Source organism: Ranitomeya imitator, chromosome 4 (assembly GCF_032444005.1).
Source record: "Ranitomeya imitator isolate aRanImi1 chromosome 4, aRanImi1.pri, whole genome shotgun sequence".
In the NCBI taxonomy this organism is placed as follows: Eukaryota; Metazoa; Chordata; class Amphibia; order Anura; family Dendrobatidae; genus Ranitomeya; species Ranitomeya imitator.
This window is the reverse complement of record NC_091285.1, coordinates 331,116,612-331,143,853: the sequence shown is the minus strand read 5'-3', so window position 1 is coordinate 331,143,853 and position 27,242 is coordinate 331,116,612. Positions and strand designations below refer to the sequence as shown.

Genomic DNA, 27,242 nt, shown 5'->3' with positions numbered 1-27,242 from the left:
ATTAAAGAATGCTGTAGATAAGCCCCTGATGCTGGTGGGCTCAGCTCCTCTTCGATTTTGGGGGTGACAGGTTCCCTTTTAAAGGTATTTAAAGTGATTGAGTGCCTGTAGCATCCCTTTCTCAAGTCTGAACCAAAAAGTTCATCTGGAGCCAGTGCTCAGCCAAATCAGCAGCATAAATGCAAAGTGACATGCACGATAAAAAAAACCAAAATACCTTAAGTATCTGGACCGCGGTGGAGATAGTGGTGGAAAGGTCTGGGTATTCCCCCTCACCCCAACGTGCGTTTCACCCTGAGCTTCTTCAATGGGCATGTGACATGGGTAACATATGGGTCTCAGAATATCATGACAAATCAATTTTCTTTATCGCTTCTTCGAGGGACACAGGTAACTATGGGTGTATACTGCTGTTGCTAGGAGGCTGACATTAGGCAAAGAAAGGAAAATGGCTCCTCCTTAGCCATTTAAGCTTAGTGTCTGTAAGAGGCAGACCTGGATCCCCATTTTCCTTTGCAGGTTACCTGTTTGTGTTTTATTAATCTTTTTCCTTTTGTTTTTCAGGTTCCTTTTTCTTAAGGTAACAGGGTGTAATTTCTCACCGTCCTCCCGTACATATGTGACCGAGAGAGCAGTGTGGTGTCACCCACATCGTCCACTCTCGGACCCGCAGGCAGGACTTAATCCCCTGTCAGCCTTACGGGCATTTCAAGGTGATTCCAGGTGGCCAGTCCTTGCCTTTTCTCCACCCCACCCCTCTCCTCTGAGAGGGCTGGGAGGACGACTGGTCACCAGCGGTGGCATTCCCCCTTCTTGCAAGGGGTTGACACAGTCTTCTGCACCGTCTGGATATGGTGCGGGAAGAAGGATACCCGATTCCAGTGACCTTCACCCACCATGAGGGCTTCTTATGTTATCCTCATCGCTGCAGAGGAACCGGGACTCGCCACACAGGTATGTCTCCATCCTTTCCCTCAGACGCAGCAGGCGTCATCCCCGAGAGCACTGTCACCTTAATCGCAAAGAGACAGGGCGGCGTCAGTTGTAGGAAACAGCCGGCCCAGCCGCTGCCATTTTTCTCATGGCTGGGCTCTGTATTTGTGGGCACCCCCCCCCTCCCCTTGCCACCTCCAGGGATTCTTCAGGCCCTCTCTTTCCTGCTATGCTCAGGAGTAATTGTACCCGTACCCTGAAACGAACGGTTTTCAGGGTTGTACTCCAATCTTTTTTTGTAGCCCCTTAAAAAGACTGATCGCTCCATCTGATTTTGGACCTCAAGCGACTGAACTGTCATGTTCAGACCTGCTGTTTCAGGATGGAGTCTTTACGTTCAGTAATTACCTCCATGGAATCGGGAGAATTTCTTTGTTCTGTAGACATTCAGGATGCTTATCTTCAAATTCCTTTTTGTGTTCAGCAACAGATATTCTTAAGGTACCTTCACACTGAACAACATTACAACGATAACGATAGCGATCCGTGACGTTGCAGCGTCCTGGATAGCGATATCGTTGTGTTTGACACGCAGCAGCGATCTGGATCCTGCTGTGACATTGCTGGTCGGAGCTAGAAAGCCAGAACTTTATTTCGTCGCTGGATCACCCGCTGACATCGCTGAATCGGCGTGTGTGACGCCGATCCAGCGATGTGTTCACTGGTAACCAGGGTAAATATCGGGTTACTAAGCACAGGGCCGCACTTAGTAACCCGATGTTTACCCTGGTTACCATTGTAAATGTAAAAAAAAAAAAAAAACATACTCACATTCCGGTGCCTGTCACGTCCCCGGCGTCCGCTTCCCTGCACTCCTGCATCCTGTGTCAGCGCCGGCCGGCCGTAAAGCAGAGCACAGCGGTGACGTCACCGCTCTGCTTTACGGCCGGCGCTTACACAGGATGCAGGAGGAGTGCAGGGAAGCGGACCCCGGGGACGTGACGGGCAACGGAATGTGAGTATGTATTGTTTTTTTTTTTTTTTACAGGCCCTGCGCTTAGTAACCCAATGTTTACCCTGGTTACCCGGAGACTTCGGCATCGTTGGTCGCTGGAGAGCTGTCTGTGTGACAGCTCCCCAGCGACCACACAAGGACTTTCCAACGATCACGGCTAGGTCGTATCGTATCTTTACGGTTTGCGATCCAGGAGGATCATTATCAGTTCACGGCTTTTCCTTTCGGCCAGGCCTCTGCCCTCAGAGTGTTCACGAAGGTCAAGGCCATCCTTCGCTCCAACGGGATTCTCATAATTCCTTACTTGGGCGATCTTCTGATCAAGGGGCCGTTCCGCCGAGACTGCGACCAGAGTCTTCGGATCACTCTGGTCCGGTTCGGCATGGATGATCAATAGAGAGAAGTCCTCCTTGACCCCAGCTCAGCACCTGGTGTTCCTGGGTATGAGGTTCGACACAACCCAAGCTTGTATCTTCCTTTCAAAGGAGTAGTTTTCATCCCTCTGCTAGGGGATCCACACGCTAAAGCGACCAGCTCCTCTCCCACTACGCTCCTGCATGAGAGTTCTGGGGAAGATGATTGCCGCCATGGAAGCCATTCCGTTTGCCCAGTTCCATACCCATTCTCTTCAGCTGGCCCTCTTGTCGGCTTGGGACAAGAGGACCGTCTCCCTGGATCAGCCTGTGCTTCTGCCTCTCAAGGTGAGGCAGTCCCTGACCTGGTGGACGCTATCAGCTTCAGTCCTACGAGGGAAGTCCTTTCTTCCTATTCGGTGGCAGGTCATCACCACCGACGCCAGTCTGTTTGGGAGCGGTCTTTCTACATCATACAGCGCAGGGCCGCTGGAACGCCCAAGAAGCCGCTCTCCCCACTAATTTCCTGGAGATCAGGGCAATTTCCCTTGCCCTTCACCGCTGGCAGACCCTCCTCACCGGCCAGCCCGTCCGCATACAGTTGACATAAACCATCAAGACGGGACTCTAAACAAACAAGTCATGTTAGAGACAACAAGGATTCTGCGATGGGGGAACGTTACATTCCCGCCATATCAGCCGTTCACATTCCAGGGGTAGAAAATTGGGCAGCCATTTTCTGAGCCGTCAGGGTCTCGCATCAGGGGAATGGTCTCTCAGCCCTGCCTCCTTCAACCAGATTTGCCAGAGATGGGGCATCCCGAGCGTCGACTACGTGGCTTCTCGGATGAACCACAAAGTTCCTTATTTCGTAGCCAGGTCCCGAGACCCATTAGCCATCGGTTGCGATGCTCTAGTGCAGGGGTCCCCAACTCCAGTCCTCAAGGCCCACCAACAGGTCATGTTTTCAGGATTTCCTTTGCATTGCACAGGTGATGCAATTATTACCTGGGCAAGACTAAGGAAATCCTGAAAACATGACATGTTGGTGGGCCTTGAGGACTGGAGTTGGGGACCCCTGCTCTAGTGATCCCGTGGTCACAATTCCAACTCCCTTTTCTTTTACCGCCTCTCCCCTTGATTTCGAGAGTCGTGAAAAAGATAGAGGCAGAAGGGATACCTGTATTCCTGATAGCTCTGCACTGGCCAAGACGGGCCTGGTACGTGGAGCTGGTTTAGGCGAGGGTATCTACCTCAGATACTGGAGGGCCTTCTTCCGGTGGAGTGAGGACAACAGTTTGATCCTTATGTCCTTTTCTTTTCCTTCCATCCTTGGTTTTCTACAAGTGGGTCTCGACTCAGGTCTATTGCTCAGTACTCTTAAGGAGCTGGTTTCCGCTCTGTCAATTCTTTACCTGGTAACGGAAAGCCAGATTTTACCGGAAAAGACTTTTCTTCAAGGGATCGCCCACCTGGTACCTCCTTATTGTCCTCCTATAGCCTTGTCCTTGGTGCGATCCTTTTGAGCCCATTTAAGATATTGTTTTCTGTCATTGAAAGTTGCCTTCTTAGTCACCATTACGTCCATCAGGAGAGTTTCTGAGTTAGCGGCATTGTCCTTACTGTTCCGCGTTCCTGTTCTACATCAGGACAAGGTAGTTCTCAGGCATGTTTGTTCCTTCCTTCCTTAAGGTGGTCTCTTCATTTCATATCAATGAAGACATTGTCCTACCATCTCTATGTCCCTCTTTGGTCCACTCCCTGGAGAAGTCTCTCCACAAGCTGGATCTGGTCAGAGCTATCATTGTCTACCTATCAAGAACTGCTTCCTTTCGTCAATCCGATACCTTTTTCGTCATTTCTGAAGGTTGTCGTAAGGGGCTCCCAGCTTCTTAGTCCACTATTGCCCGTTGGATTCGTTCGGCAACAATGGAGGCATACCTAAGGGGCGTGGCCTAGCGACGAATGTGAGCGGACGTGCGAAGGATCTCTCTCCCCGCACCGCTCCTTAAACCTACCCTTGAAGGCGCCGCCGAAAACCGGGCAGAAGGACCCCTTGCTGAAGCTCTTGGGCCTTGGACCGAGGAAGCAAGACCAGTCCCCTTGAAGTGTCCAGGATCATTCCCAGAAAGGAGATCCGTTGGGCAGGAACGGGGGAGGACTTGTCCAAGTTGATCAACCAGCCCAGGCGCGAAAGAGAATCTAAGGTAATGTGGACACTTGCCTCGCAGGTCTGATAAGACGGACCCTTTATGAGGAGGTCGTCTAAGTAAGGCAACACTACCACTCCTTGCGAATGAAGAATGGCCATGACGGCCGCCATGACCTTCGTGAATACCCTGGGTGCCGTGGCAAGACCGAAGGGTAAGGCCGTGAATTGGAAATGGTCCTCTAGGATGGCAAAGCGGAGGAACCTTTGATGTGGCGGGAATATTGGAATGTGAAGATAGTCATCAAGGATGCCTATCGATGCCAGGTATTCCCCTCTCTCCATCGAGGAGTTGACCGACCGGAGCGATTCCATCCTGAAGTGCCGTACCTTTACGCACTTGTTCAGGAGCTGCAGATCCAAAATGGGGCGCACTTTTCCGTCCTTTTTTGGCATGACGAAGAGGTTTGAGTAGAAACCTCTGAACCTCTCGTGTTCCGGAACCATGACCCCGCTCTGGCGGAGGGAGTGAATGGCGCAAAGAAGGGCGCGAGACTGAGCTCCCGAACTGGGGAGACGAGAGGGAATAAAGAGTTGGAGGGGAGGCAGAGAACTCTATTTTGTAGCCAGACACCAGATCCCTGACCCATTCGTCGTGGATGACGGAGAGCCAGACTTGCTGAAAAAGAAGTAGACGTCCGCCTACTTTGGTGGTATCGACTGGAGCCGTTCCCGGGTCATTGTGAAGGGAATCTGACAGGCCTGGAGCCTCTGGTTCTGGGTTGCCTAGGCTTTCCTCGCCAGGACTGATTCGGCCTGAAAGAGGGACGAACGTCTCTGTCTGAGCGAGTGGATCGGTCCGATCTGGAAGAGGCGGTAGGATTGGACCAGGCTGGACTGCTACGAAAGGGCCGAAAGCGAAAATATGGCTGGCGCTGGAAGGCCGCTGTGGGCCTCTGTTGGGGAAGGAACTTGCTCTTTCCCCCTGTAGCGTCGGAAATAAGCTGGTCTAGATTTTCTCCAAAAAGACGCCCGCTCTGAAAAGGGAGAGAAATCAGAGATTTTTTTAGAGGAGGAATCTGCGCGCCACTCTCTGAGCCAAATAGCTCTTCTGATAGTGATGGTGTTTGAAGCCGCCGTTGCTGCGCAATTCGCTGCATCGAGAGATGCGTACATCACGTAATCATCCGCCATGGCAATCTGTTTAGCAAGGTCCGCCACTTCAGACGGGAGATCCTGTTCTTGAACGGATTTCGCTAGAGCATCTGCCCAGGAAACCATTGCCTTGGCCACCCAAGCCGTGGCGAAGGAGGGAAATAGGGAAGAATCCGAGGCTTCGTACACCGAGCGAGCTAGGGAATCTAGCTGGCGTTCAGTGGGATTCCCAATCGAAGCGCCATCCGGAACGGATAAGAGCATTTTGGATGCAAGGCGCGAAACCGGAGGATCTACTAGTGGGGATTCCGTCCAGTCTTTCACGAGATCTGCTGAAAAAGGATACTTCGATTCCAGGGCCTTTTTGCCCGTGAAACGCTTATCTGGCGCTCCCTGTGTCGCCTGACTATATCCAGGATATCTGGGTGAGAGGCGAAAGTCTTATGAGAACGCTTGGTTCTAGTAAAGGAGATTGAGTGGTCCGGAGCAGAATTAGGGTCGTCGTCCACTTTAAGCGCGTGATTGACTGCCTCAATGAGGGAGTCGACCGTGGATCTAAACTCCGGAGCATCCGGGTCTAAGGATACATCAGACTCCTATTCAGAGTCGTGAACGCTACGAGCCCCCAAAGAGGGTGAGCGAGAGGTGGAGCTGCCAGAAGCTGACTGGCCTGGTGAGCGCTCAGGAGAGGTAGTGCGGATCCGTTTTCTGGATGACCGTGCCACTTTCCGGAAAGAGCGGCCCCGGATTACCCCGCTCCCTAGGGGGGTTCTGAATGGATTTGATGGCATTGGCTAAAAAATCCACGGACTGCGAAAGTGAAGCGACCCACGCGGGGGGACTAGGTATGCCGGTGGCGGTGGAGGGCTCCTGGGCACATGGGGCATCGCAGGCTGAGCAGAGGGGGGAACTTTGAGGCCGAGGAAGTGGGGCCTGGCAGGTGGTACACGCAGAAAAAAAAAAGTGCCGCTGCTAAGAGGGAGCCCTCCGGACCGCCAAACGGTCGACCACCCCACCCCCGAGGCACTTACCCCGATAGAGAGCCGCGCAGGGGGGCAGAAGCTGCTGCACACAAGGAACCTGGTGAGGTGTGCCTGGGGCGATAAGGACGGTGCAGGGGTTGGAGAGCCTCCATCCACCATCCCCTGAAAGGGGGGTGGAGAGGAACCGTCCACCACCTGCCATCAGCCGCATATTCAGTGGTGATGCAGTGGGGGCTGCACGGACGCCACAACGTAGAGTGCCTCTGATCAGCCGAGGAAAAAACCTGGTGGGCAGGGCAGATGTCCGGCAATAGGCCTGGCTGCAGAAGAGGATACGTGGAGGACCTCCATGTGCTCGTCTGTAAGGGGGGTGGGGGAGATCGGTCCCTAGAAATGGCCCGTCGCCCCCAAAAATCAGCTCAGGCAGTGGCTTCCCACGTCGCAGGAGAGGGTACGGAGAGGTGAACTCCCATGCTCGCCTGTTGTTGGTTCGGGGAGATCGGAGCCTTGAAAGATTCTGTCGCCCCTTCGTCCGATAGAAAAAAGGGAAAAAATTAAATCCAGTGTGCTTCCTACGGACACTAAGCTTGAACTGGGTCTCTGGAAGCCAGCATGAGGCTGTATACTGCAGGGGAGGAGCTAACCTTTTTTTTGTCTCAGCTTAGTGTCAGCCTCCTAGTGACAGCAGCATAACACCCATGGTGGCGAAGGAGAAAACAAACACTACATACTTACATTCCGGTGTCTGTCACGTCCCTCGCCGTCAGCTTCCCGCACTGACTGTGAGGGCCGGCCGTAAAGCAGAGTTGAGGGACGCATGGATTCTTCTCACTATCAGCAGATTCTTAACAATAATGTTCATGAATCAGTGACAAAGTTGAAGTTACGCAGGGGATGGATCTTTCAGCAAGACAATGATCCAAAACACCGCTCCAAATCTACTCAGGCGTTCATGCAGAGGAACAATTACATTGTTCTGGAATGGCCATCCCAGTACCCAGACCTGAATATCATTGAACATCTGTAGGATCATTTGAAGAGGGCTGTCCATGCTCGGCGACCATCAACCTTAACTGAACTGGAATTGTTTTGTAAAGAGGAATGGTCAAAAATACCTTCATCCAGGAACTCATTAAAAGCTACAGGAAGCGACTAGAGGCTGTTATTTTTGCAAAAGGAGGATCTACTAAATATTAATGTCACTTTTCTGGTGGGGTGCCCATACTTATGCACCTGTCAAATTTTATTTGAATGCAGATTGCATATTTTCTGTTGGTACAATAAACCTCATTTCAAGGCAGAAACATTACTGTGTCCAACAGTTATTAGATATAGGAAACTGAAATAGCTGTTGCAAAAAAAAAAAACAATTTTTATAAAACATTAAGCTTAAGATTAATAGGGGTGCCCAAACTTTTTTCATATAACTGTATTGCTCCATACGGAATTGACCCCATATAATGCTCCATACATTATTATTGAGCCACATGTAATTCTCCATACAGTATATGATGGGCCCCATCTATTGCTCCATATATAATGGGCCTCATATAATTCTCCATACAGTATATGATCGGCCCCATACAGTATACTGAGTCCCATATAATGCTCCTTACAGAATGGGTCCCATATAATGCTCCAAAAATAATTAGCCCCATAAGATGCTCCATGTATAATGGGCCCCATATAATGCTCCATATATAATTAGTCCCATAAGATGCTTCATATATTATTAGCTCCATATTGAATTGGCCACATAAGATGCTCCGTATAATGCTCCCTATAGAGTTGGCCCCATAAGATGCTCCCTATATTATTGGCTCCATAAGGTACTCCATATATAATTAGTCCCATAAGATGCTCCATATATTATTGGCCCCATATACTGCTCCATACTAAATTGGCCCCATATAATGCTCCCTATAGAATTGGCTTCATAAGATACTCCATATAGAATTAGCCCCATATAATGCTCCATATATGGGCCCCTTCTGATGGTCCCTATATATTGCTCCAAATATAAAAAAAAAATAAATAAAAAAAATGAAATACCTCTCGTTGCTTGACGCTGCTCTGCTCTGAACTCCTCAGCGTCTTCCTGCTTTCTGTGCTGTGACTGCTCAGGCAGATGGCGCGCACTGGTGACATCAGTCAGAGGATAGAAGACGCTGCAGCGCTGGAACCGGAAGAGGTAAGTATCGCAAGTGCCGGGGCCCGGAGCAGGCAGGGGTCCACTCGCGGGGGCCGGCACCATAGTCCCCGACGGCGAGTGGGCCCTCTGCCTGCTCAGGACCCCGCCACTTGCCCGGGTGCGACGGGTGCTGACGCCAGCCCTGTTTCCAGAGGTCAGTGGTGGTGAACAAAATTATCTTCAGTTTGGTCCACATAAGCCAATTTTATGCTCTTTGCATATTTTTATTTTTCCAGGCAACTTACAATGATGCTGATGTTGGCACAGAGCAATCCTCAGTTGTTTGCGTTAATTGGATCTAAAGCCAACATAAGTCAGGAGCTGGAACGCATAGAAAAATATCAGAAGCTTGAGCAGACTAGTCCCGAGGACCTAATGAATGAGAATAAGAAGCACTGGGAAGAATGGCTTCAAAAATACTGGTACGTAACTTTACCTGTATTATTCACCCTTTTTATATAGATGAATATTAAATGCGTGTGAATTACCCATCATGTTATATGTAGTAGATATAGAGACATGTAAAATGGTAAGGAAATGTATTGTAAACTGACTTCACAAGGAATCTTTGTTACAGAATAGATGGATGTCTCTTCACATGATAAAAAAATATTAGTATGATTGACCCTGTGCAGTACATGGAATCACTGCATGTAAAATAGAAAGGGCTCTGATTCCATGCAGATAATTACACAATGTTATGTAAGCGGAGACTTTACACTTGATATATCTAATAGCGGTTACTGCAGTTATTTATGTCCATTTCAAGTGTCAAGAAGAAGTTTCACAAGTGTGTTCCCATCTAATGAATTTGTTTGCATTGAGTTTAGTCTGTAGTCTTTATAAATTATTTTGCTTATATAGCGCCATCATATTCCGCAGCGCTTTACAGACATTATTACTCTCCCCACTGGGAATCACAATCTATATTCCCTATAAGTATGTCTTTGGAGTGTGGGAGAACCTGGAGGAAACCCACCAAACACAAGGAGAACATACAAACTAAATGCAGATGTTGTCCGTGGTGGGATTTGAACCCAGTGCAGCAAAGCAACAGAGCTATCCACTGAGCCACCGTGCTGCCCAATATTGTTTCAGTTGTCTTAGCTTAATGATTGCTGAATCTATGAGCAGTTTTAGAAAAGTATCTGTAGCTTCACATCTTTATAAATCTACTCCAGCTCATAGCTCATCATTTCAATAATTTCAGATTGTGGAGCACCAGCAGCCTGAAGATGCACCAAATACCTTAGTAGATGGGTGCTGCTATATAATTTCAGTGCATCTTTCTCCAGCTGACTCCCCCAAGACTAGCATAAGAAATGCCAGTGTTCATAATCTGCAGGTGGATAACTATAGTGGTTGCAGCTTCACTTGGGAACTGTATTTTGGCCCATATAAGAACACGAATGTTATTTAACACCTTACCAACATCGGGTGTAATAGTACGCCAATGTCGATATCCCCTACTTTGATGTGGGCTCCGGTGGTGAGCCCACATCTTTTCCGGGACATGTCAGCTGTTTTGAACAGCTGACATGTGCCCGCATTTGCCGCAGGTGGAATCGTGATCCACCCGCAGCTATTAACTAGCTCAAGGCCGCTATCAAACTGACAGCGGCATTTAAATGGCACTTCCGGCAATTGAGCCAGAAATACGCACATCGGTGACCTCCGTCTCAAGTCTCAGATTCCGTGTCTGGAGGTCGTGCCTCTTTTTTTCCTGTTACCATCATCTTCAGACTGCAGGTGTTTTACTTTATAGGTGGTCATCGCCCCACCATATTAGCACTCTGCGTAAGTTATATTACTCCTATCCTTTGTGCCCTATAGAGTGGCGGCGTCTTTGTACATTGATTGGGTACTGTTTCTTTTCCCATGAACACAGCCCTACTGGCTATCATTAGCACGTGACTGATGAAAGTCCCTTTGGACTGAAACGTTTCAAGTGCTACAAATAAATCTATTCCACGTTTGCTGAAGATGAGTGCTAGACTTCTTTTTTATTTGTATTGATGGTCTGGGAACCTAGTCTATGCACTATATAGTGACTGTGCACACAGTGTTTTCACTTCTGAACTCGTAATGACCTGGAGAATCATAATGGCAGGTCAATTTTTAGCATTTGGTGAACCTAGCAAAAAAGACAGTGTGGGATTGCACTTTGTTTTTACAATTTCACCGCACTTGGAATTTTTTTCCCATTTTCTAGTATACGACATGGTAAAACTAATGGTGTCGTTCAAAAGTACAACTCATCCCGCAAAAAATAAGCCCTCACATGGCCATATTAACGGAAAAATAAAAAGTTATGGCTCTGGGATGGAGGGGAGCGAAAAACGAAAACGCGAGACCAAAAAAAGCTCTGGGGGTGAAGGGGTTAAAGACCTGTGCTAATTGGGTGCCCTGTTGGATATTTTGCACCGGGGCCCATGAGCTACAAATTATACCACTGATTGAGCAGGGATACTGAGACAGACCTCACCAATGTAACATTTTTGGGCTATTCTAAGGGCAGGCTATTGGTTTCCAAATAAATTAAACCGTTTGACATTCTGTATGTCACTGTGGTTGTTGAATATGTAAGAAAAGTTTGTTTCGTTTTTTCTTAGTGTTCGCGTGGAGAAGGATCAAGAAAATGCTGTTGGTGACACTTATTTTGCAGAGAGGAAGGAAATGATGAATGCAAACAACCCAGCGCATATTCTGAGAAATTACATTGCTCAAAATGCCATAGATGCAGCTGAGAAGGGAGACTTCACTGAGGTAACACCTGCTGTCAGTGTGGAAATCATTGTTCATGTATCTGGGATCGTTTTTTTTACATTTAAGATATTATTAGGTCAGACTTTTATTTTCTATTATAGTTAGCATAGGATAGGCAGATTTATAACTTTTACATACTTTGTCCCTTCTTAATAGCACGTCACTGTGGGTGCTGGAGAAGTAAATTGCTGCTGTTAATTTATATGCTGCTGACAATCACTTGGCATTTAAACAAGTCCATAAGTTCCTACTTCCCATTTGCTCCTCATAAGATTCATGTGGGCCCCATGAGTTGTTATAGCAGCTGAAAGCCTGTTGCAAGCCCCCCACTGCTTTCCTTATTATCTTCCCTTTTATCTATATCGTCCAGGTCCCTTAAGGTGACTAAAAGGATAATTTTTTTAACTAATATATGATACAATATAAAAAAAATAATCAGGCCTTTATTAATACAAAAATAAGCAGTCCATCCAAACTATCAAAATATAAAATGAATTGACTCAAGCAGAAAAAGCTGTAAAGAACAAAAAAAATGATTAAGGGCAAGTTCACACAGGGCGTTTTTGCTGTGGCTTTTTTCTGTAGCAAAACCTGATTATCTTGGCAGGAAAGAAACTGCGCCAAAAACGCAGGATTAGGTGCGTTTTTTGCCGTATTTTTTTTTTCATGCGTTTTTTTTTTCTCAGTGCATGCCAATAAAGTTGAGTGCACACAGAAAAAAAAAACAACTTCCCATAGATAGATAGATTACCTGCATTATCCTCCTCCCTGGTATTTTCCCACGCTGCAGAGGTTATCCCAATGTGTGCATGAGATTTCTAAAATCTCATAGGCTTTGCTGGTACTGTAAAAAGCATCTGAAAATTAGCATAAAAAAACGCCCTGTGTGAACTTACCCTAACACTGTGTTTTGATCATTGCACCTCCATTGCAATAAAAAGCTTCAAAATGTTGTATCTACCCAAAAAGTATTAATACAAAAAGTCTTGCCACTCAAAAAAAAAAGCCCTTGCATTAGTCCATAAAAATTCAACACTAATGGCACTTCAAACACTTTCATTGGTTTGGCTGTGTTGTGTAACAGGTGGCCAAACAAAGAGATCCATGCATAGCACTAAGTATACATAACATTCGAAGAATGGAGAAAAAAAAAAAAAAAAGACAAAAACCGGTTGTGCACAAATACCCTGTGCTCAGGTTTAAAGGGAACCTGTCACTCCCAAAATCGTAAATGAGCTGCGGCCACCAGCATCAGGGGCTTATCTACAGCATTCTGTAATGCTGTAGATTAGCCCCCGATGTATCCTGAAAGATGAGAAAAAGAGGTTAGATTGTACTCACCCAGGGGCGGTCCCGCTGTGGTCCGGTCGATGGGCGTCGCGGTCCGGTCCAGCGCCTCCTATCTTCTTACGATGACGTCCTCTTCTTGTCTTCCTGCCGCCGCCTGTTGAGGGCAGAGCAAACCTCTTTTTCTCATCTTTCAGGTTCCTCCAGGGCTTATCTACAGCATTAAAGAATGCTGTAGATAAGCCCCTGATGCTGGTGGGCTCAGCTCCTCTTCGATTTTGGGGGTGACAGGTTCCCTTTTAAAGGTATTTAAAGTGATTGAGTGCCTGTAGCATCCCTTTCTCAAGTCTGAACCAAAAAGTTCATCTGGAGCCAGTGCTCAGCCAAATCAGCAGCATAAATGCAAAGTGACATGCACGATAAAAAAAACCAAAATACCTTAAGTATCTGGACCGCGGTGGAGATAGTGGTGGAAAGGTCTGGGTATTCCCCCTCACCCCAACGTGCGTTTCACCCTGAGCTTCTTCAATGGGCATGTGACATGGGTAACATATGGGTCTCAGAATATCATGACAAATCAATTTTCTTTATCGCTTCTTCGAGGGACACAGGTAACTATGGGTGTATACTGCTGTTGCTAGGAGGCTGACATTAGGCAAAGAAAGGAAAATGGCTCCTCCTTAGCCATTTAAGCTTAGTGTCTGTAAGAGGCAGACCTGGATCCCCATTTTCCTTTGCAGGTTACCTGTTTGTGTTTTATTAATCTTTTTCCTTTTGTTTTTCAGGTTCCTTTTTCTTAAGGTAACAGGGTGTAATTTCTCACCGTCCTCCCGTACATATGTGACCGAGAGAGCAGTGTGGTGTCACCCACATCGTCCACTCTCGGACCCGCAGGCAGGACTTAATCCCCTGTCAGCCTTACGGGCATTTCAAGGTGATTCCAGGTGGCCAGTCCTTGCCTTTTCTCCACCCCACCCCTCTCCTCTGAGAGGGCTGGGAGGACGACTGGTCACCAGCGGTGGCATTCCCCCTTCTTGCAAGGGGTTGACACAGTCTTCTGCACCGTCTGGATATGGTGCGGGAAGAAGGATACCCGATTCCAGTGACCTTCACCCACCATGAGGGCTTCTTATGTTATCCTCATCGCTGCAGAGGAACCGGGACTCGCCACACAGGTATGTCTCCATCCTTTCCCTCAGACGCAGCAGGCGTCATCCCCGAGAGCACTGTCACCTTAATCGCAAAGAGACAGGGCGGCGTCAGTTGTAGGAAACAGCCGGCCCAGCCGCTGCCATTTTTCTCATGGCTGGGCTCTGTATTTGTGGGCACCCCCCCCCTCCCCTTGCCACCTCCAGGGATTCTTCAGGCCCTCTCTTTCCTGCTATGCTCAGGAGTAATTGTACCCGTACCCTGAAACGAACGGTTTTCAGGGTTGTACTCCAATCTTTTTTTGTAGCCCCTTAAAAAGACTGATCGCTCCATCTGATTTTGGACCTCAAGCGACTGAACTGTCATGTTCAGACCTGCTGTTTCAGGATGGAGTCTTTACGTTCAGTAATTACCTCCATGGAATCGGGAGAATTTCTTTGTTCTGTAGACATTCAGGATGCTTATCTTCAAATTCCTTTTTGTGTTCAGCAACAGATATTCTTAAGGTACCTTCACACTGAACAACATTACAACGATAACGATAGCGATCCGTGACGTTGCAGCGTCCTGGATAGCGATATCGTTGTGTTTGACACGCAGCAGCGATCTGGATCCTGCTGTGACATTGCTGGTCGGAGCTAGAAAGCCAGAACTTTATTTCGTCGCTGGATCACCCGCTGACATCGCTGAATCGGCGTGTGTGACGCCGATCCAGCGATGTGTTCACTGGTAACCAGGGTAAATATCGGGTTACTAAGCACAGGGCCGCACTTAGTAACCCGATGTTTACCCTGGTTACCATTGTAAATGTAAAAAAAAAAAAAAAACATACTCACATTCCGGTGCCTGTCACGTCCCCGGCGTCCGCTTCCCTGCACTCCTGCATCCTGTGTCAGCGCCGGCCGGCCGTAAAGCAGAGCACAGCGGTGACGTCACCGCTCTGCTTTACGGCCGGCGCTTACACAGGATGCAGGAGGAGTGCAGGGAAGCGGACCCCGGGGACGTGACGGGCAACGGAATGTGAGTATGTATTGTTTTTTTTTTTTTTTACAGGCCCTGCGCTTAGTAACCCAATGTTTACCCTGGTTACCCGGAGACTTCGGCATCGTTGGTCGCTGGAGAGCTGTCTGTGTGACAGCTCCCCAGCGACCACACAAGGACTTTCCAACGATCACGGCTAGGTCGTATCGTATCTTTACGGTTTGCGATCCAGGAGGATCATTATCAGTTCACGGCTTTTCCTTTCGGCCAGGCCTCTGCCCTCAGAGTGTTCACGAAGGTCAAGGCCATCCTTCGCTCCAACGGGATTCTCATAATTCCTTACTTGGGCGATCTTCTGATCAAGGGGCCGTTCCGCCGAGACTGCGACCAGAGTCTTCGGATCACTCTGGTCCGGTTCGGCATGGATGATCAATAGAGAGAAGTCCTCCTTGACCCCAGCTCAGCACCTGGTGTTCCTGGGTATGAGGTTCGACACAACCCAAGCTTGTATCTTCCTTTCAAAGGAGTAGTTTTCATCCCTCTGCTAGGGGATCCACACGCTAAAGCGACCAGCTCCTCTCCCACTACGCTCCTGCATGAGAGTTCTGGGGAAGATGATTGCCGCCATGGAAGCCATTCCGTTTGCCCAGTTCCATACCCATTCTCTTCAGCTGGCCCTCTTGTCGGCTTGGGACAAGAGGACCGTCTCCCTGGATCAGCCTGTGCTTCTGCCTCTCAAGGTGAGGCAGTCCCTGACCTGGTGGACGCTATCAGCTTCAGTCCTACGAGGGAAGTCCTTTCTTCCTATTCGGTGGCAGGTCATCACCACCGACGCCAGTCTGTTTGGGAGCGGTCTTTCTACATCATACAGCGCAGGGCCGCTGGAACGCCCAAGAAGCCGCTCTCCCCACTAATTTCCTGGAGATCAGGGCAATTTCCCTTGCCCTTCACCGCTGGCAGACCCTCCTCACCGGCCAGCCCGTCCGCATACAGTTGACATAAACCATCAAGACGGGACTCTAAACAAACAAGTCATGTTAGAGACAACAAGGATTCTGCGATGGGGGAACGTTACATTCCCGCCATATCAGCCGTTCACATTCCAGGGGTAGAAAATTGGGCAGCCATTTTCTGAGCCGTCAGGGTCTCGCATCAGGGGAATGGTCTCTCAGCCCTGCCTCCTTCAACCAGATTTGCCAGAGATGGGGCATCCCGAGCGTCGACTACGTGGCTTCTCGGATGAACCACAAAGTTCCTTATTTCGTAGCCAGGTCCCGAGACCCATTAGCCATCGGTTGCGATGCTCTAGTGCAGGGGTCCCCAACTCCAGTCCTCAAGGCCCACCAACAGGTCATGTTTTCAGGATTTCCTTTGCATTGCACAGGTGATGCAATTATTACCTGGGCAAGACTAAGGAAATCCTGAAAACATGACATGTTGGTGGGCCTTGAGGACTGGAGTTGGGGACCCCTGCTCTAGTGATCCCGTGGTCACAATTCCAACTCCCTTTTCTTTTACCGCCTCTCCCCTTGATTTCGAGAGTCGTGAAAAAGATAGAGGCAGAAGGGATACCTGTATTCCTGATAGCTCTGCACTGGCCAAGACGGGCCTGGTACGTGGAGCTGGTTTAGGCGAGGGTATCTACCTCAGATACTGGAGGGCCTTCTTCCGGTGGAGTGAGGACAACAGTTTGATCCTTATGTCCTTTTCTTTTCCTTCCATCCTTGGTTTTCTACAAGTGGGTCTCGACTCAGGTCTATTGCTCAGTACTCTTAAGGAGCTGGTTTCCGCTCTGTCAATTCTTTACCTGGTAACGGAAAGCCAGATTTTACCGGAAAAGACTTTTCTTCAAGGGATCGCCCACCTGGTACCTCCTTATTGTCCTCCTATAGCCTTGTCCTTGGTGCGATCCTTTTGAGCCCATTTAAGATATTGTTTTCTGTCATTGAAAGTTGCCTTCTTAGTCACCATTACGTCCATCAGGAGAGTTTCTGAGTTAGCGGCATTGTCCTTACTGTTCCGCGTTCCTGTTCTACATCAGGACAAGGTAGTTCTCAGGCATGTTTGTTCCTTCCTTCCTTAAGGTGGTCTCTTCATTTCATATCAATGAAGACATTGTCCTACCATCTCTATGTCCCTCTTTGGTCCACTCCCTGGAGAAGTCTCTCCACAAGCTGGATCTGGTCAGAGCTATCATTGTCTACCTATCAAGAACTGCTTCCTTTCGTCAATCCGATACCTTTTTCGTCATTTCTGAAGGTTGTCGTAAGGGGCTCCCAGCTTCTTAGTCCACTATTGCCCGTTGGATTCGTTCGGCAACAATGGAGGCATACCTAAGGGGCGTGGCCTAGCGACGAATGTGAGCGGACGTGCGAAGGATCTCTCTCCCCGCACCGCTCCTTAAACCTACCCTTGAAGGCGCCGCCGAAAACCGGGCAGAAGGACCCCGCAAGTCCCCGGCGAGGGGAAGAAGGCTCCGGAGTCAATAAGCGGTGAGGAGCGGAGATGCTGCGCCGCAAACAGTCGGCGCCTGCAGCCGGTGCGAAAATTCAAGATGGCGCCGTGGCTGAGGAGGAGGCGGCCAGGGCCAGCGCTTCATACCGCCGGAGGCTGGAGGTAATAGCCCGGCTGGAGCGATTTGCCCGCACGGAGGAGGGGGGAGCCCTGCTGCTGGGCCCAGAGGGACTTGAGGTGGAGGAAGCCCTGATGAGGCAAGAATGTGGAGGGGAAGCTAGGCCCGGTGAAGTGGAGGTGCAATGTTCCCCAGGGAGGGCGCAGGGAGTGCACAGTGCAGAAAATGTGACACCTGCTGCTAGCCCTGTGCAGACCAATGATTCTGATGTGGTGCAGCAGCCAAGGATGGGGGAACCAACACTGCAGGACATTTTCTCTGTCGTTATACACTGCAAATCTGCCTTGGCCGCGCTGAATCTGAGGGTGGATGATCTGACAGTTGAAATAAAGTCCCTTAACTCTGCTATGCGCAAAGTGGAGAAAAGAGTGGAGGTGGTGGAGGAGCGTGTGGGCAGTGTGGAGGATCAGACAAACGAACTGTTAAAAAGAGAAAAGAAATATATTCAACGAATTGCAGAGTTGGAATTTAAGACAGACGATTTGGAAAACCGATCTCGGAGAAACAATTTAAGAATAATTGGGGTGCCGGAGAAGGTGGAGGGAAATAACTCCACTGAATATATTGAGGCATGGCTTAAGAACTCAGTGGGAGGAGGAGACCTTACCAACCATTTCTCGGTGGAAAGGGCTCATCGGGTCCCCACTCGTCCTCTGCCGCCCGGCTCGGCCCCTCGTGCCATATTGGCAAAAATTCTGGACTACCGGGATCGGGAGACTTTACTGAGAAAGACCAGGCTGAGTGATGGCCTGAGCATAAATGGGAATCGGATCTCCATTTATCCGGACTACTTGGCATCGGTGCAGAAACTTAGAATGAAGTTTGGGGAGGTCAAGCGACTGCTCCGTGAACTGGACTTAAAATATTCAATGCTCTACCCAGCTAAGCTCAGGGTGGTGGCGCTGGACAGTGTTCAATTTTTTCAAAATCCGGAGGAGGCGATGCAATGGCTGGACACCAACGCCAAGAAGATTGGCACTGAGCGGAACCGTTGAGATTGTTTCGGAAGGATTGTAACTCTGCTGGTTCTGCCTCTCTTCGTTGGAGGGGTCCTTTTTGAATGTTACTGTTGCAGATGGTTCAACTGCACCTAACGGTTACAGTATTGTGTTCGGCGTCGCAATGAATATTTCATATTGGTCGCGGTGGGAGGGAGAGAGATGGACGGTAAAAGACTTAGTTCTAGGGTATACTAAGTGCCCTCGGTTCTCATATAGAGAAAGAAAGTTCGGAGTATCTGAGTTATCTTGAGTTTTAGATGGGGAAGGTTGGGTTAGTTGTTGGGATGGGGGTTGGGAAGGGGGGGGACGAGGATGTTGGGGGAGACCTGGGAGAGACGATTCTCATCTTATACCTTTTTCTAAGGAAATGGGAGGGAAGGTTAATATTATAAGTTGGAATGTTAGGGGGCTAGCGGACGCTACTAAGCGTGCGGCAATATTTCAGTACCTAGTGAAACAGAGGCCCTCGGTGATATGCCTGCAAGAAACTCACTTAGTGGAGGAAAAAGTAGATATGTTACAGAAAAAATGGGTGCGCAGGGCGTATCACTCGACGTTCTCTAATTATGCAAGGGGGGTGTCTGTTTTGATCCATACTAGTACTCCATTTGAGGAAGTTGAGGTTAAAATTGATAAAGATGGTCAGTATGTCCTTTTGGTGTGTAAAATTCTTAACCGTCTGAGTTGCATTGTTTCACTATATATACCCCCACCGTATTCTGGCAAGAAAATTCAAGAGATTTTGGAGCATATGAGAGGGTGGGTCGGGGTTCCTCTTCTGGTGGTGGGAGATGTGAACAATATTGCTGACGACCATTGGGATAAGAGTAATCACGCTCCGCTACGTAGGGACGGTAATGGCACTCCTTTTGGGAATTACCTTAGAGAAATAGGCTGGATTGACTTATGGCGGGTTCGTAACGCTAATACTTATTCTTATTCCTGTTACTCGACCACGTATGGTTCTATGTCTCGTATCGATGTCGCCATGGGCAATGATGGGATGAACGAATTGTTAAGTGAGGTGGAATATAATCCCAGGATTCTATCAGATCATAGTCCAGTTCAGGTCTCATTAAAATTATCTGAACAGGTTGGTTCACGGAAGATGGGATGGAAGGTTCACCCCTCCTGGTTACAACTCTTGGACATGGAAAGTGTGGGGGCTGAAATAGAGGAGTTTTTTAGGATTAATGATGGGAGTGCGGAATGCCATGTAGTATGGGACACCATGAAGGCGTATTTAAGGGGGATTCTGTTTCGGGACATTTCACGACACAAGACTAGGACTAGCGTACAGGATCAAGCTATTCTGGAAGAACTGAAGGCAGCTGAGGCAGCATTGGGGGCCCATTGTACCAAGGAGTCTCAGTCGGATGAGTAAGGCTCAAGAGGTCAATCAATTATATTTGAGAAGGGCGGAGAGATTGCGGGCCATTCAAAAAGCGTCTTTCTATTCAGAGGGGGAAAAGGTGGGGCATTTACTTTCGGTAGTGGCGTCTGCACAGAGGGACTCCTCTCATGTCTACTCCATTAGGAGGGAGGATGGAATATTGGTTACTCAGGGGGAGCAGATTTTGGAAGTGTTTAGGAAATTCTACAATAAGCTATATACTTCAAGTGTGGACAGGGGGGCTGAGGACATGACGGGCTACTTGGAGGGGGTTGACCTGCCTAGGTTGAGCAAAGAAGAATGTGAGTTGTTGGAGGAGCCGATTGGGGAGGAAGAATTGGGGGCCGCTTTGGCGGGGGTTGCTGGGGGTAGGGCTCCGGGGGCGGATGGTATTCCAGCCGAGATGTATAAGGTATTGAAAGAAACTTTGTTGGCCAAATTGTCGGAGGTGTATAATAGTTCATTGGAAAGAGGGGAGTTACCTGTTTCAATGAGAGAGGCTATCGTGGTCGTTATCCCTAAGGCCGACAAGGACCCACAACTACCAGAATCCTATAGACCAATCTCACTTTTGACGGCTGACATTAAGATACTGGCAAAAGCTCTGGCAAACAGGTTATCTAGGGTGATTGACAGACTGGTTCACCCGGATCAGTCAGGCTTTATGCCCAATAAATTAACGGCACTTAATCTGAGAAGGTTATTTTTAAATTTGCAAATCCCTTCTGACAATGTCGGCAAACGGGTTGTGGTATCCTTGGACGCTCATAAGGCTTTTGATTGCATGGAGTGGAGCTATTTGTGGGCAGTACTGGAACGAATGGGGTTTGGACCTAAATTTATCTCATGGGTGCGGCTGTTGTACTCCGGTGGCCAAAATTAGAGTGAATGACGCTCTCTCTGAGACCTTCTCTTTATCTAGAGGTACTAGACAGGGCTGCCCTCTGTCCCCGCTGCTCTTCGCCTTGGCGGTGGAACCCCTTGCCGCAAAGATCAGAGGGTCCCGGGAGGTGAAGGGTTTTATGTACGGGGAGGCGGAAGAAAAAGTAGCGTTATACGCTGATGATATCCTGCTCTTCTTGGAGGATTCCGAGGAGACCTTGGTCAAGACGGAAGCCATTATTGAGGAATTCGGGAGTTATTCGGGCTTAAGGATCAATTGGGACAAATCGAATATGATGTTGATAGATGGGGATAGTGGGGACGGTGATGGGGGGGACTCTGTCACAAGGTTGAGGCTAGTTGAGAAATTTAAGTACTTGGGGATTCAGATCGCACTCCCTCTGACTAGTTTTGAGGAACTGAATTTGGCTCCTCTTCTGCGTAAGATACGTACCAAGGTCCAGGCGTGGAAAAAGTTACACTTATCAGTAATTGGTAGGATAAATCTGATAAAGATGATTGTGATGCCGCAGCTACTCTATGTGCTGCACAATTCCCCTATATGGATATCGCAGAACAGGTTTCGGAGGATTAGATCTTTGTTTGGTGAGCTGATCTGGGGTGGGAAGAGCCCCAGATTTAAACAGGAAACCCTACAGAGACCAAAGACGGAGGGAGGGGTGGCATTGCCCAATCCGTGGTTGTATTTTTTGGCCTCAGTGTCAGCATTTCAAGGGATGGGGAGATGGGTCAGGTGGGACGCGGGCACCTTGCAGCCTGAGATCATTGATTGGGACGAAGGTGTTGAGCGAGGGCCTAGAGGGGGGACATTTCCGTGAGAAAGGTTCTAAATTTTGCACTGTAAGGCTCATTCACAAGGTGTGGGATAAAGTTAAAGGAATTAGGGGTGTACGGGCACTCACTAGATTCTCACCCATTTGGAACAACTGTGTCCTACAAGAGTTTAGACAGATGGAGGGATTTCATATTTGGAGGGAGGCAGGCATCTCTCGAATGGTCCAGATTTTACATCAGGGTAGAATTAGAGACTTTGAGGTATTGCAGGAAGAATTTTTACTCCCGGACTCTCAGATGTATCAATACCGTCGTCTTTCTCATGCGTACCGGGCACAGTGTAAGAGAGGACCTGTTGAAATCCAGGTGGATCTTATGCTGGATTTTATCCTTGTAGGGGGAGGCACGAAGGGGGTGATTTCGGGAATATATGAATTCCTTCTATTCTCTTTTCTGGCGGAGCACCCTATTAGAGCAAGGGCGAAATGGGAGGCTGACCTGGGGGTGATTGATGATGACCGATGGGAATCAGTATTGGATTATGTGCCCAAGATATCAATGAGCGAGCCTGGTAGGCTGTCACAATTATTTGTCATTCATAGGGCTTATAGAACCCCGGACATGTTATTTAAAGCCGGATTGAGGCCCAATTCAGAATGCCCTAGATGCTCGCAGTCCGAAGCGGGCATCCTTCATATGTTGTGGCAGTGCCCTAGGCTGTCCTCCTTTTGGGTGGTGGTGTTGAATAAAGTGGGATTGGCATATAGTTGTACTGTGCCTCGGGATCCTCTGGTGTGTGTTTTGGGCTATGTGGAGGAGGTAATAACTGATAAGTTGTATAAAACGGTTATAGCTAGACTGTTATTTATTGCGCGAAAGTTGATCGCCAAATTCTGGATTAGGGAAGAGCCACCAACAAGGATAGACTTTATGAAGCAAGTGGACCATATCATTGCTTTGGAGAAGAGTATCTACGTTAGGAGGAACAAGATGGACCTCTTTGACAGGTTGTGGAGCCCGTGGCTTGAATCAATGTGATCTGAAGACCTTTTGCCCCAATGGAAATATTTTTTAACAAGTCATCTTCCTCTTCTTGTACTTTTGTATGTGATAGTTTAGTGGGGGACGACTCTTGACAGGTCTCTAGAGGGTGGGGGGAAGGGGGGGGAGTTTGGTTTGGGACTAAATAAGTTTTCTAACAAAAAAAGTATTGTGTATTTGTATATTGCTGACAACAAACTATTCCTTTTATTGTTTATGTACAATTTTGATGGTTTAATAAAAATATCTGATTAAAAAAAAAAACAATGGAGGCATACCGCTTTCAGGAGAAACCAGCCTCCTCCGGTGGGGGTGAAGGCTTACTCCACTCTAGGCCGTGGGGGCTTCCTGGGCCATTCGTCACCAGGCCTCGGCTTTGTAGATTTGTAAGACCGCGACCTGGTCATCCTTGCACACCTTTGCGAGGTTTTATAGGGTTCATACCCATGCCTCGTCTGATGCAGGCCTGGGAAGGAAGATGCTGCAGGCGGCGGTTACACACTGGCTGACCCAAGTCCTTTTCTTTGCATTCTTTTTGTTCCCACCATTGGGACTGCTTTGGGATGTCCCATGATTACCCGTGTCACCCAATGAAGCGATAAAGAGGGATTTTTGGTACTCACCATAAAATCTTTCTTGAAGCCTTCATTGGGAGAGACACAGCACCCCCTCCCTAACTGTACCGCTTTTGGGCCTTTGTTGTTGGGTGGGTTGGTACATATGTTGACTTTTGGTAGCTTCTCCTACTGCTTTAACGCTAACTGATGTACTTGGTGCCTGTCGGTGGGTGTATACTACTGAGGAGGAGCTATTTTCCTTTTCTTGGCTAGTGTCAGCCTCCTAGCGACAGCAGCATACACCCATGGTTACCTGTGTCCACCTCATCCCCCCCCCTCAATGAAGACTCCAAGAAAGATTTTACGGTGCGTACCAAAAATCCCTCTTTTACACCACTTTAAAAAAACAAAAAAAAAACAAACAAACACCATAACAACAGTGGCAGAATCACTTTTTTTGCCATATTACAGCACAGATTTTTTCTTTTAATTTTTCCACTATTTTATATGGTAAAATGAATGTCAATCAAAGCTACAACTCGCCCTGCAAAAAAGACAAGCCCTCATATAGCTATGTTGGAGGGAAAAAAAGTTATGGCTGTTGGAAGAAGGGAGGAAAAAACAGAAGCGCAAGAAAACGGAAAAATGCTTGGGAAATTACATATGTTCTAACCATATAGAACATTCGGTACAGAGCAATGTAGTTTCCATGTCTTTAGACTTTTCACATACATGCATTTATTGGGCATTTGCACAGCTGTTATCGTGGCATCTGAATTTTTTTCTTTAACTGTTCACCAGGTAAGGAGAGTGTTGAAGATGTTGGAAAACCCATATGAAGAGGACAAGTCATTTTATAATGTTTCAGAAGCTTCACTGCAAGAAGAACCAGTAGAAGGTGCTGCCTCTGCGGTCTGTAGGCCCACCACAGTGTCAAAGGTCCCCTACAATAGCAAGCCTCCACTTTGGGCTACAGAACTCTGTGTCACCTGATCTTCATAAAGTCCTTGTTGTTTCTGAATCCGAACCTAAAGAACAGAATTGCTCTTTGGCACGGAGTAAGACCAACAAGGACAAACCAGCTACTCTTGAGTTTATAAAATCACATTTGGATTTTAAACGGAACTCTATGCAGGACAATATATAGACTTTGGGTACAGTCTACATTGGATATCCAAATGTAATTTTCTCATGATGGCAAAAATATCAATTCAGATTTCTGACCTATTTTTGCTTGAAATAAACTTAAGGGTACAACATGTCTAACATTAATGTGATTGAGGGCTGCTTCCTTTCTGCGACTGTTATAAGGTTTCACTGAAGCCAAAATAAAATGTTACGTTTTGGATAAAGAAACATTTTAGACATCACTTTAGTGATCCATGGCTGTTTGGAGGTACCCAGGTTAATAAATTGGGGTGGCTGTAATCATTAGTTTATAAAATGTTGGAAGATATACTTAATGTTTAGCTGCTCAGCTCAATAATACATTAGCCTGGTCACCTCCAGTCCAAAGGTGCCATGCATTGATTAATTTTCTATGATCAGGGTCAAGGTTGACAGAGGATGATGCAGTCTCTGTACAGGTAGAGGGCTGTAACTGAAAGGTTTTGTCTATTCTACAGTTTTTGTAAATTTATATTGTTTTGATAAAAATTTTATGCAGACCTCTAATGCAATCACGCACAAATATTTGTGAATAGGAAGATCTTCTTGGTATGAGTTCTCGCTAACTATGCCTTTGTATAGATCTTATTGTTACATATTAAGGCAATACGCACAGTAGAAATGATCAGTGAGATAGATACATAATGTAACAATTCATTGTGAAATCATAATAGGGGGAAGAGTCTCTGGTAATGTAGCATTCAGGAAGGTGTATGTACTCAGCACTTGCTTTATTATGCAGTGTTTTTTTTTTTTTTCTTATTATGGGAGGTATGGCTGAAGGGGGTGTGATTTTTATCAAATAAGTGGGGCTTAATTTATCCTACTAATAATAGTGAAGGGGGAGGCTCCTGCTGCAGACAGATATTACAGTCAATTCTCAGCACCAAGTGGAGGAAAGGCGCACATAACTGGTTTATTGGGAAGAATCAAATAAGATTTGTTTGTATAGTTCCCAGTTTTAATTGACTGAGAAAAAAGATCAAAAGGATAAAGGGACATTACTGGAGGAATTTAAGAATTTTTTTTTGTGAATTCTTAGTATTTATTTTTTTTAAAGTCACTTACAAAAATGTGACTACTCCTAGATAACTTACTCTATAGCTGTTGTAAAACTACAACTCTGATAATGATGGAGAGCCAAAGGATGGGATACGCTGCTTTAGAAGATTAAACATTGCCTAATTGTATCATGCCTAACTTTATTGTAACTAACCTGCCTTAGATTGGTAGTATTTAAATGCTCCACATTTAAGTGCTATACATTTTCCATCTTAGTAATTTGATATGATGCAGAGGAGACTTTAGTTTATTGTTAAGTCAGTCTAAGTCACTGCGGCCAATGATCAAGGCTTTAATAAATTATTTACAAATTGTTATTTGTAAATTTCCAAAAGTTACCCCCAGTGAGCCTGTCCCAGAAAATGGATCCCAGCAATCAGTAAGTTATCCTCTATCCTATTTGGGGGGGGGGGGGACCTGTAAACTTTGTTCTGTAGAGCTTCTATTTTCTGTGATGTGTTTAATCAGTTGCCAACACCTGCTACATGTATCTTATTTACATGAATGTAGGTATTTAATAAATTATATTTTAATAAAAGAAAAAGCTTTCCTTTTCATTCTTGGCAGTAGCATTTGGGACAATTGTGATGTGAGCTTAATACAGATATAATGGCACGCTTTGCGACCCTGATGTTTTTTTTTTTTTTCTTCTGCAGAAGTCTATTTTACCCAGAACAAACTTGTAAGTTAACGCAGAGTTGCCCATTAAAAGTTTGCTATGGGGCCAGCCTAGTTATGCCATTGATTAGGACATTCCTTAGTTGCCATTACATAAATAAGTGTGTGGAGCGAGTGTACTCGTTGCTCCGGTTTTCCCGAGCACGCTCGGGTGACCTCCCGAGTATTTATGACTTCTTGGAGATTTAGTTTTCATTGCGGCAGCTGAATGATTTACAGCTACTAGCTAGCTTGATTACATGTGGGGGTTGCCTGGTTGCTAGGGAACCCCCACAAGTACTCAAGCTGGCTAGTAGCTGTAAATCATTCAGCTGCGGTGATGAAAACTAAATCTCCGAGAAGTCTTATAGTCAGCGGTCACCCGAGCAGCGAGTATACTCGCTCATCACTAGTGTTTATTTGATTTGGGTCTTGGGGTTAAGATTCTGACCACTGTCACTTTGAGGTAATAAATCGAACACTTCAACGGATCCCACTGATTGAAATTTTTTTCTATGACATCGTACCTCAACGGATCCCACTGATTGTTTTTCATGACACATTGTATTTTTCATGACACATTGTATTTTTCATGACACATTGTATTTTAGGGTAATGGTAGATTTAGGTTGATATGTTTTGCATTTATTTACAAAATCAGAAATGTAAAAGTTAGCAATGTTCAAACTTTGATTATTCCTAATCCAGATAGTCATACCACACAAACATTAATAAATAACATTTCCCTCATGTCTGCTTTACATCAGCACCATTTGTAAAATGTTATTTATTTATCTATCACTTCATTGGGGGACACAGGTAACCATGGCTGTATGCTGCTGCCGCTAGGAGGCTGACACTATGCAAATAAAAAAGGAAAATGGCTCCTCTTCCACAGTATACACCCACCGACAGGCACCAAGTACCTCAGTTTAAGCTTTAGGCTATGTTCACACGTTCCTGATTTCCCTCCTTTTTTTTTTTTCAGGACTAAAAACCGCAGCTCTTGGCAGAAAACGCAGGTCCTTTTTTTGGTGCGTTTTTTGCTGCGTTTTTTTATGCAGTTTTCTATGCAGAGTCTGTGTGTTTTCTA

At 46.9% G+C, this 27,242-nt stretch overlaps 1 protein-coding gene across 1 annotated transcript; it reads left to right on the top strand.

Annotated features, from left to right (window-relative positions):
- Nucleotides 1-8,994: 8,994 nt before the first annotated feature.
- Nucleotides 8,995-24,256, top strand: LOC138676076 (protein adenylyltransferase SelO, mitochondrial-like). The gene is made up of 3 exons (XM_069764937.1): nt 8,995-9,201; nt 11,392-11,545; nt 24,065-24,256. The coding sequence occupies exons 1-3, from the start codon at nt 9,026-9,028 to the stop codon at nt 24,254-24,256; spliced, it is 522 nt and encodes a 173-aa protein (XP_069621038.1). The 5' UTR covers nt 8,995-9,025.
- Nucleotides 24,257-27,242: the final 2,986 nt, after the last annotated feature.